Raw genomic sequence first — 11,781 nt, 5'->3', positions numbered from 1 at the left:
CAATTTACTCTAAAAACATTATCGAAAGTTGTATAAGTAATCCCTTTCCTTAAACGGTACCATCTCATCGTGGATACTAAATCCATTCACTAAACCAAAAACACCCTGTAAATCATAACGACGGATCCAAATAGATAATACTGTGGTCCAAATCTAAAGGTCAACCGTGTATTTTGAATAAAGAACACTCCATCCTCCTTTCTGCCATTGGGGAATAAAAGGCGATTGATTAAAGTGATTAACAACAACGTGAACAGTTCTTGTCATCAAAGGATGCACTATCAATTACTACTAGTTAGTAATGTTATGTTTAATTCATTTTGACATATAATTCATAATTGCCACTGCCGCTCATGTTGATATATGTTACTAGATGTCAAGGAAACACAACCAGAACTTGCACGCGGCGTTAACGTTGTTAATTATATTGTCAGCACGCCGCCGTGGCAAAGCACGTGAGAGCGCCGACGCCGCCGGTGAGCGCCCTTACGTCGCCGGCGCTCGCCGCCGAGAAGGCCTGGTGCCGATTGTAGTTGGGGCGCACCCTGTTGCCCACCTGCCGGAAGAACGCGCCGTTCTCGAAGGCGTCGCCGACCGAGTGCAAGTGCCACTGATCCTTCCCGCCGCCGCCGCCACGCGCCACGGCCGGCATCCTCCTCGTCACCTTCTTGTTGTCGCCGCCGCCGCCCGACGCCGCGAACAGGTTGCCCTGGCTCTTCACGCTCGGCCCCATGCTCCCTCCAATGGCGTAGTCCCTCCACCCATCGTACAGGTTGTTCACCACGTGCGCGTACCCGTGCCTTATCCTGCATCCAATGTAATGCCAAGCAGGTGTTCGATCGATGTCGAGCTCGAGCACGAGCTCCTCCAGTGGCGGATTATTCATGGCCGGGTGTGTGGCTAGTGGCTATACCTTGGCATGCGCTGGTTGACGTTTGGGCCGAAGCGGTTGAAGGCGACGGTGACGCGCATGCGGCGGTCGGTGGTGAAGCCGTCGTCGTGGCCGAGGAGCATCACCTTGTCGTGGTCGTGGAACCAGTTGTTGGAGACGGTGACGTCGGTGGAGCCGACCGTGACGTCGAGCAGGCCGTCCTCGCAGCGGGACAGCGTGTTGTGATCGATCCACACCTTGGAGCTCGCCACCAGGCGGATGGCGTCGCCGTCGCCGCTGCCGGAGGGCTGCACGGCGCCACCCGGGACGACCACCCGTCCCGGCGGCTGCGCGCGGCAGTCGTGCACGTGGAGGCCGTGGACGATCACGTCCCTCGCGTGGTACAGCACGATGCCGGCCCCGCCGGCGACGTGCACGTCGGCGCCGCGGCCGTCGATGGTGGTGAAGTTCTTGACGTACAGCGGCTGCGCCAGCCTGATGCGCATGTCGCGCGCGAAGGTGATCCACACCTTCGCCGGCAGCACCGTCGCGCCGTACCGGAGCGTGCCGGGCCGCGGCCGGACGGGGTCGTCGCTCGGGTCGGTGACCGTGTAGGCGACCACGCCGGCGCCGCGGTTCTGCCGCATCTTGCCGGCGAAGCCCACCGAGCACACGGCCAGACGCTGCCGGTCGGCGGCCCAGTTGCGCTGGCCGCGCCAGCACCGGTCGATCACGTTCGCGGCGGTGGCGACGCCGCCGCTGCCGAGGAGGAAGAGGACGGCGAGGGGCAGAAGCATTGGTACATTGCGGTTGGCCATGATCGAGGAAGGGCTTGCTCGACCTCGATCTTGCTGGCGCGGAGAATTGACACCTCTTATAGATTTCAAATGCGTCGTGTGCTCTCCATTTAAGGAGGGAAACAGTTTCAGCTTTGCTGAGTTATTGTTTGTTAACAGCATTATATAGGTTATTTAGCTCTTAAACGGTTTTGCTATAACTATGTGTCTATGTCGCCATAAATCTTCTCTGATTTTAGTCAGTTCGTTAGCCCTCAAATTTTCTTTTAGATTCGTGCAGGACTGTGCAAGCACTAGTTCGTACTTATGCATGCACGCATGCTTAGTTCGTACATACATATGCACCAGTGCTGCTTGCTGTGATTTATCCGATCACGTTCCTTTACTATCTCCATGTAAAAAATTATGCACTCTACTTACATAATATGTAATTTTAGAATTTACATATGTAATTTTGTGTAATTTAGGAATTTATACAATATAAATATATGCCAACTTTTTTAAAAAAAATTATGATGCCATAAATATAGCTACACCCCTCTTAAATTATCAGAGCGGTTTGAATTCTTTGTTTCGTCACAAACTGATATACACTACTACAGATTGGCTTTTTGCATACAGGCGAATAGGATCTTTGCATGCAGTTGCCCCAGCAGCATGGGGGTGAAGGTATACAAAAATCACTCTTTTTGCATACGGCCGGCGCAACCGCCCGTTTTCACATGCGGTCGCTTATACCGGCCACATAAAAAATAAATTCGGTAAAAAAAATAAAAACCAAAAAACCCCAAACCCTAGCCTGCCGCCAGATCCGTTGCCCCCACCGCACGCCGTCGTCAGCGGCACCGAATCGGCCCGGGGCAGCGCTACCCGAGGCGGCCGAGCCGCCCCCGCCGCCGCGGTGTTGAGGAGGGGGTGGAGGCGTTGCTGCTGTCCAGATCCGCCGCCGCCGGCGACGCCGTGACCGCTGCGCGCCCGCCGTCCAGATCCGCCGTCGTCGTCACCGTGCCCGCCACCATCGAGGAAGGGAGGCCACCGCCGTTGCCAACCCTGTCGCTGCCGCGCCGGATGGGAGGTCGGGGAAGGGAGGCCGCCGCCGCCGGTGCCGAGCCCGCTGGGCGCCCGCCGTCTAGACCCGCCGCCCGCCACCGCCATCGTCGCCGTGCCCGCTGCCGTCGAGGAAGGGAGCGCCGCGCATGGGAGGTTGGTGAAGGGAGGCCACCGCCGTTGCGGAGCCTGCCGCTGCCGCGCCGCTCCCGCACACCGCGTCGCGCAGCAGCCACCGCTCCTGCTCCGTGCCTCGCCGTCAGTGAGAGAGAGAGGAGAGGAGGAAAGAGTGAGAGGCTGAGAGGAGAGATAGGAATAGGATAAGGATGGAGAAAATTAAAATATCAGGATATGAGGGGAGAGAGAAGAGGAGATGAAAAAATTTGAAAGGAGGGGAGGGAAAAAATTAATTTTAAAATATTAAAACTTTGAATCGAATTTTATTATACTAAATGAATTCGTGTGAAAAAGTTGTTAAAAATAAAGTTGTAGAACTCATTGAGATCTACCAATTTTATTTTGATCATTTCTCCATCCGAGTTTGATTGAACTATATAAAACTTGAATTTTAAAATATAAGAAATTCAAATAATTTTTCGGGTAGTAAATGATTTCAAATGGAAAAGTTTTCAATAACAAAGTTGTATAACTTATCAAAATCTTCATCTTTTGTTTTGGTCATTTTTTCTATATGACTTTGTTTGAACGGTTTGAATTTGAATTTCAAATTATGATAATTTCAAACAACATTTACAAGTACTAAATGATTTCAACTGAAAAAGTCATCAATAACAAAGTTGTATAATTCATCAAGATCTATAACTTCTATTTTGATTATTTCTTCATCCGACAAAGTGATTTGTAAGATTATTCACAAAATAGAAGTTATAGATCTTGATGAGTTATACAACTTTGTTATTGATAAATTTTTCAGCTGAAACATTTACTGCTTCAAAATATTATTTGAAGTTTTGACATTCAAATTTTTATTGATAAAACAAATTCACAAGAAAAAATAGCCAAAATAATACCAGCAAGAACAATAACATGATAGAGCATGATTTTAGAAACATTTAGGAAAAAGAACATCTAATTTGGAGTTCATATGAGTGAGATACACTAGTTTTAAATTTGCTAATTTTATTTTCGCAAGCGGCTACTTAATACGCCCATATGGAAAAATCGATTTTTCCATGCGGGCGCTTAAGTGAGCCGCATGCAAAAATGAGGTCATTTTTGCATGCTGACCTCTTAAAAGGCCCGTATGGGAAAATTGATTTTTCCATACGGACGTCTTAAGCAGCCGTCTTCGAAAATGGCGCTCGATTTTTACAGACGCCACTAGTTATGATCCGTTTGCAAAAATGATGGGAGTTCGTACAAAAAAATCACTTTTGTTTCTTAGATCTACAACATCGGCAAGAAATTCCCCAATCTAACCATGTGATTTTCTAATTAAATCCCGTGTAATCAATGTAAACTTGTAAAGCCAAGGGAATATTTCCATTAACTAAGCACCCGGCCGCCAATTAATTAAGAACTTCAAAAGGCGATATCATATGTTTCATGATCGAACTGCTTGCAGCTAAATTGAAACCTCATACAGATGGCCATATGGCCCGCAGCCCGACGGCCCAGCCCAAGGCACGGGCATTTGGCCCGGCCCAAGCACGGCCCGGCCCATCAGTGTTCGTGCCCATGCTGGCCCAGCCCGACAGCCGGGCCATGCCTAGGCTCCCGCAGCAGCACGCTGGGCCGGCACGACCTAGGCCTGTATAACGGTAGGCATGGCCCGACGAGGCCCATCGGGAGCCGCCGCCGCACGCCCGCGCCTCATATATAAAGGCCGCCGCATCCTCTCGCCTCCGCCAGTCCACCTCCCTCACAACCCTAACCCTAACCCTAGCCGCCTCCGCCGATCCACGCACGCCTCCGCCTCCGCCTTGACCGCTCCGCCTCCGCTTCCGTCTCCGTCGATCCACGCCTCCACCTCCACGCGACCACGCCTCCATCTCGCCATCCCTCTCCGTCGCCGTCTCTGATGAACGCCTCGCCGGATCTACCACCGAGGGTCGCCGCCTCTCCGGATCCATGACCTTGTCTCGTTTCCGCCTCTCCAGTCTTCGGATCGTCGGCCGTGCTCTCGATTTCCTCTTTCTTTTTCATTTTTTTTGCCACTCTCGCCCGCTCGCCGTTTCTTCGTGAGCTCTTTGTCACATCACTCTCCAAACCCAGTCTCTGCTATCTTCTTCTCGTAGATCCGTCGATCTCTATCATCAACGGCAACTCCGGTGCTCCGGATGCGCAGGTACACCGTACACACCTATCTCTGCTCCTCTCTCCTCTCTTGGTTTTCTACTTCTCTCTGGTCCCTAACTGCTCTCTTCTCTCATTCTGTGTGTCTTGCAGGTCGCTGAGCGGTAGCCGCCGTTGAGGAACCGAAGTGCCGACGATGGACGATCCATCCTCTTGCAACCACGAGTTGAGGTTGATGGGGATGCGGGGTGATGACGAAGATGACTTGGAGGAGGAACGCGTGCAGGTGTTCGGAATCACTTCGTCACCTCCTCACTTCGATGGGTCGCAGCCGGAGACGGAGCCAGACGTGGACGGTACCGGTGGCGGTGACGGTGATGGTGGCTCAGGCGCGCCGTCCGGCACCGACTCCAGTGCTACCAACAAGCGGCCAAGATCATCCAAGGTATGGGATGACTTCGAAGAACTCTTTGAATCACGCAATGGCGCGAAGGTTCGCATTTCTGCTAAATGCAATCACTGCAAAAAAAACTTTCTCTGCTCATTCATCTGGTGGCGCTGGTCATTTGCTTAGGCATCTCAAGTCATGCAAACCTAGAACTGCTAGTAATTTGTCTCAGTCTATGCTTAAGTTCAATGCTGATGGTACTGTTCGTCCATGGGAATATGATCCTGATTATGCTAGAACTGAGTTAGTTAAATTGATTCCTGTAGAGGATTTGCCACTTAATTTTGGTCAATCTCCTGCTTTTGAGGAGTACATTCAGAATGCTCATAACCCTAGATTCCAAGCTGTCTCTAGGCAAACTATTAGTAGAGATGTTTTTAAGTACTTTAACAAGAGTCGTGCTATGCTTATTGAGAGGTTCAAGTCTGTTAACTCTGTTGCTTTGACATCTGATATATGGTCTGGTAATGCTAAGGAGGTTGCTCATTTTGTTAATTCTGATTGGCAATTAGAGAAAAGGATTTTGGGTCTGGTGCTGATTGACGTGAAGCACACTGCTGAGAATATTTCTGAACATGTGCTTTCTGTTGTTGAAGAATATGGTTTGAATGATAAGGTTTTTTCTATTACTCTAGACAATGCCTCTTCTAATACTAAGGCAATGGATTTTCTAAAACCTAAGTTGTCTGCATATGTTGGTGATTTATATTTGCATCAGCGTTGTGCATGTCATATAATCAACTTGATTGTTAAGGCTGGTCTAGAAGTTTTCAAACCCATGCTTCAAGATTTTAGAACAGCCATCTCATTTGTGAATGCATCTAATCAGCGCATTGCTTTATACAAAAACTGGTGTATTGCTAAGGGTGTTCTACCTCGTAAGTTTGGTTTGGACATGGATGTTAGATGGAATGCAACTTATCTAATGCTTAAGCATCTCTTCCCACATAAGGAGCTTTTTTCATTGTTTATTGAAACTCATTATCCTAGGGAAAATGGTAGACTATTGCTTACTGATTTGCACTAGACAATTGCTGAAACTGTGCTTTTATTCCTTGAACAATTTTATGATTCAACTGTTATTTTGTCTGGTGTTTATTATCCAACATCTCCATTAATTATGCATCACATTCTTGAGATTGCTGGACATCTTAATACTTATGAGAATGATAATAACTTTAGAAATGTTGTTGTTCCCATGAAAAGTAAGTTCTTGGCATACTGGTCTGAGATTCCATTTCTGTATTCATTTTCTTTTATCTTGGATCCTAGGGCTAAGATTAGAGGTTTTAACAATGTTCTACAAATTATGTCACAAATTTTGACCTCTGATTACTCTACTTATTTAACTGAGGTTAGGGCTGCATTGTCTGACATTTTCTCTAAGTATGAAAGTAAGTTTTATGCTGTGAGATTGCAAAGAACAACCCCAGGTAGTACTACTGGTAAGAAAAAGACAGCCTGGGGAAAGATTTTTGGTGCCAGTGATGCACTTGGACATGGTGCTGGTGCCAGTCCAGGTTCTGTACTTGGTGCTGGACTTGGTGCTAGTGCCAGTCCAGGTTCTGGACTTGGTGCTGGTCCATTTTCCAGGAGAACTTCTGCTACTGCTTTGATTCAGGCTGTTTCTTCTAATGCTAACTTGAATGCCTCTGAGTTGTCTGCCTATCTTGATAGTGACACTGTCAACCAATTCGACGATGACTTCAATATCCTAAACTGGTGGCATGAGCACAAACACACATATCCTGTTCTCTCCATATTAGCTAGAGATGTCTTGATTGTTCCTGTTTCTACTATATCGTCGGAGTCTGCTTTTAGCTTAACTGGCAGGATCATCGAGGAGCGACGACGGCGTCTAGGTCCTGACATGGTGCAAGCTTTGGCATTGATCAAGGATTAGGTGCAGGCAGACAAGAAGTTGCAGCACACTGCTGAGAATGTAGAGCTTATAAAATCGTTTGAGAATTTATGTCTTGATGATGTAACCAGTGGCAGTGCCACTGGAACTGGATGATTGTACTGGACTTGGACTTTAATATGATAATTAGATGAAAGCTGTGGGCTGCACTCTTTTTTCCTTTCTAGGGTTTTCTCACGAGGTGTGAGTTTTTACCTAGAAAGGTTTTTAATGAGGCAACCATTGCACTACACAGCTACTATTATTTTTGAAAGTGTTTGTGACTGATCACTTGAGTTTGAACTGTGATTTGTGAACTGTTAGACTTAGTATTTGAAAGTGTTTTGTGATTGCGGATTTGTGACTTGAGTTGTGAACTGTGAGACTTAGAAGTTGAGTTAGTGAATTGAATTGTCATATTGCACATACCATATAACTTGTGAATTGTGATAGTGTAATATGAGACTTGTGATATTGTGATCTGTTAACTTGTGAATTGGATGGTTTTGTGCTGATTTTTGTGATGGACATGGCATTTTTGATATGTATGTGCAAAACTGAAGTGAACAAGTGGCAGTTAGTGTTTGGCGTGCCTGGGCTGGCCCGGGCACGGTGGGCTCAGCGTGCCGTCGGGCCGGCACGGCTCGGCACGACTGCTGTCGGGCCGTGCCTGGGCCTGAGGTTCAGCCCGTGGGCAGGCACGGCACAGCACGAAGTGCCAGGCGTGCCGTGCCGGCCCGATCGCCTCGGGCCGTGCCTAAGCCGGGCCTGGGCCGAGCCATGCCGGGCAGGCCATATGGCCATCTATAAAACCTCATATATTCGTGGAACATCGTTTTCTTAAGAAAATATTTGTGGCATGTAACCCAGGGTACCAGAATTCTGAAAAGGAAAAAAAATCCGAATTACACTACATAAGAGCAAGTTTAATAGTATAGCCAATTGCTGGCTCTAAATTATCTATAGTCAACTTAATAGTCAATCTATACAATAGTTACCTATAAACATATACTACATAATTAATATCTGGTCCCACCTGTCATACACACATGCATCTTGGAGTCCATGCTACAGCTGGCTACAAATATGTAACCATTTTTTTATCTTCTTAAAATATGTTTATAGTTGGCTTATAATCTTCTATTGTACCTACTCTAACTATCGTGGTAGTACAAATTACCCCCATAACTATAAAGCTGGACATTTAAAACCACAAACTATTGATACCAAACGAAATACCCCTGACTCAATTCGGAGCAGTTTTGGTCCTATCTGAAACACACGTGGTAGCTAGTCTAGTAAGCCAAAGCCAAATAAAAATCCGTTGGAACCGACCTATCAATCAGTCTTTCCCCTTCTTTTCCCCTCTTCGCCACACCTAACACACACATTCCTCTCTCCTATCAACGTTGGCCCCTCCACCACCTCCCCAGCTCTTCGCCAGCGGCCATGCATCTCGTCCCTACGATGGGGAGGCCGCCTACTGTTGGTATTTCTTACGATCACAGATAGAATCCGCAAGCGCACGGATATACCGATGTAGCACTTCCCCTACGGAGTATTCCAAGGGTATCGAATCGATGGGGAGGCCGCCTAGTGTTGGTATTTCTTACGATCACAGATAGAATCCACAAGCGCACGGATATAGCGATGTAGCACTTCCTCTATGGAGTATTCCAAGAGTATCGAATCCAAGGGAACGTGTGTGATTATCTCTTCCTCCGGTTCATCCAAGGACACAAAGCTAATATGGGTAGAGGGCAGAGAGGATTTCCTAATGAGAAACAGTGTCTAGGGAAAGCTTAACTTTAATCCTAATGCAATACTTTAGGCACTGGCAACCCGCTGTTCCCAGATGTCGCTCTACTACGTACCTGGACAGGGAGGACTTAAGTGCACTTGAGGACTGTCACCACCTCTACACCCACCTCAAACGTACTGTGGGATACGCAGCAACCACTGGAGATTAATTGCGCAGACACCGTGTCTACGCAATTAATAACTACTCTAGTGCCGATCAAACACTAAAGCAATCACTATAAATAAATGGACTATAGCGAACAATGATCCCGTATGCTAATTAGGAACTAACCAAGAAGTAATTCTCACTAAACAAATCTTTATTACTCAGAATGATATTTCTATTAAAGCAGAGTAATTAACAAGATACAAAAGTAGGAAGAGCTTACCGACAACTCAGGGATTCCTCCGATTACTTCTACCTTACTCTCTCCCTATTTTAATATACAATGAAGTACACTAGAGCCTCTTGTAATTCAGCTCATGCTTTGGTGTGTTGTGAATGAGGGAGAGGAGCTCTATTTATAGGCCTCATATGACGGTTCAGCTATGGGAAATGTCCTAAATGCCGTCCCACCGTCATTAGGGAGCAATTCTGGACGTCCACGTGGAAGGCTGGGATGAATTGGGCTTTGTGGCGGTTCGGCCGAACCATGGGCTGGACCAACCACCTCCGGCCTTCTTCTATCTCCTGACATTTGGGCCCCACTTTATATTCTTCCAGCGTTGGCCCAATAAATAATGATTTAATATAGTTTGTGGGCTCATCACTCCATGGACTCCAGCAGGAAGTATACTTCCCCTCCCTATATGTTTATTTCCTCTCAACTTTAGTAGTTTGTCACCTGCATACAAATATACACCAACACTAGCGGAAATCATTAGAAATAAACCCTACCACTATGTTTAATGTTTTGCGTTTATGGTTTTATGCAGGTATTGACGGCGTAAATTTTGTATTTAACAGTCGTCAACACCTATGAGACACCGACAGGCTGAGCTTGGATCTAGAGTCAGCGGACAGGTAGATCTAGATCGAGGGGGAAAGACATGGTGAGCGGGTGGCATTTGCGCAATGCAATGGTCGTCGGAGCGGCGCCCCACACCTCTAGGGCCCCGTCACTGGAAACTGGTGACCGGTGTTGCCTCTCTGCCAACCATTACTCATCGGCCGAATGTCACGACCGGAATTAACCCAACGGGCATTCCATACGTGCGTGTATTATTCCTTGTCCCAGGAGGCAAGGTACACCAAAAGTTGATACAATTCAGAGTTTAATAAGCGGAAGCATAAATAGTTAATTTATTACATGGGCGACGAAGGCCTAGCACACACGAAGATAAACGGAAAACAGCGGAAGACTAGGGTGACGACCACAGGCACTTGACGGCAGGCACGAGCTAGACACCAAAGCCTTCATCCTCCAGGAACTCCTCTTCTGGGTTGGGGAAAAATTGAGCAAGATTGAGTACAACCACCGTACTCAGCAAGACACACCCACGAATGCAGAATAAATGCAAAGGAGTACAAGGGAGTTATACTAAAGGGGTTAGGGTTTGCAGTAAACAACATTTACAAGAGTTTTAGTTGCTCAGGGTCATTTTGTAAAGACGATCCTAGAGCTACACAGTGTTATTAATCAAGGCCGTGAACCCGCATGAACCTGCCTTAACCTAAGGCCTACGACGATTCAGACCGAACTGGCAACCCGACCTGGGTCCCAGCTCATCCCAAGACAACCCAGGCCAACCATTCCACGTTTTAGTTGTTAAGCAAGTTTTAAGAATTAAACCACTAACTTGGGTACATTGCTAGGCTTGCCCATAGCCGAGGGCGTGGCTATTCGAATAGATTATACTCTGATCAGAGGTGTACATCTTTACCCACAAGACACGTCTTCCTCACGTGTAACCACGCGCCACATACCACCACGGCATACGGACGGAAGACGTGACATAGTTCCCAACCCATCCTAGCCATAAACAAGAGTACCGACCCAACCCTGGCAACCGCAGCTCGTGTAGTCTTCATTTGCCCTAGAGATGTCCATCGAGCCCCGACTTCGTCCATCTCCATCCATGTACTTTTGCCCATGAGCAGACTGAGCCACAAACTAAGCCTTACCCACTAGGCATGTGGAAGTACGGTAGTGCTTTGCAACAGAGGCCCGAAGACCGGTCCTTATAGTGGCTGAGGTGCTACTATCAAAACCATGCACCTCGAGCCCAGCCTAAAACCATTTTGAGGGTTTTGAATAGAGGGGGAGGTGTGTGTCCATTTCCACATAATCCAACCATTCCATAATGTCCAAATGATATGAGCATTCCCAAAGTCTAAGGTTATAAAACCACCTAATGTTGCCTAATTAAGCAGCGAAGCAGCTAGCTAAATTCATACTAGTGGAACCATGAATAGAGTACCCACTAGTTGGGGTTTTATTTTCCTAGGGTGAACAAGGTAATAATAATAATAACAATAATAATAAGATCATAACAAAGGTAAATAGGCATGGCTAAATAAAACAGTGATAACGCGGGAATTTAAATAAAGCGGTAATACATTAATTTAAATCAAAATAATTTTATAAACTGGGATTCAATATGCTCAAGGATGATTTGACTTGCCTTGCTCGCTTTCCCAAACGTTGGCTTCAACCTCCAC

At 47.0% G+C, this 11,781-nt stretch overlaps 1 protein-coding gene across 1 annotated transcript; it reads right to left on the bottom strand.

Moving 5' to 3' along the window:
• Positions 1-302: 302 nt before the first annotated feature.
• Positions 303-1,689, bottom strand: LOC127783296 (probable pectate lyase 4). The gene is made up of 2 exons (XM_052310543.1): positions 914-1,689; positions 303-806 (listed from the first exon to the last, which is right to left on the bottom strand). The coding sequence occupies exons 1-2, from the start codon at positions 1,687-1,689 to the stop codon at positions 431-433; spliced, it is 1,152 nt and encodes a 383-aa protein (XP_052166503.1). The 3' UTR covers positions 303-430.
• Between the last annotated feature and the right edge of the window lie 10,092 nt (positions 1,690-11,781).

Source organism: Oryza glaberrima, chromosome 8 (assembly GCF_000147395.1).
Source record: "Oryza glaberrima chromosome 8, OglaRS2, whole genome shotgun sequence".
Taxonomy (NCBI): Eukaryota; Viridiplantae; Streptophyta; class Magnoliopsida; order Poales; family Poaceae; genus Oryza; species Oryza glaberrima.
The sequence above is the reverse complement of the archived record's forward strand: the minus strand, read 5'-3'. Positions and strand labels throughout refer to the sequence as shown.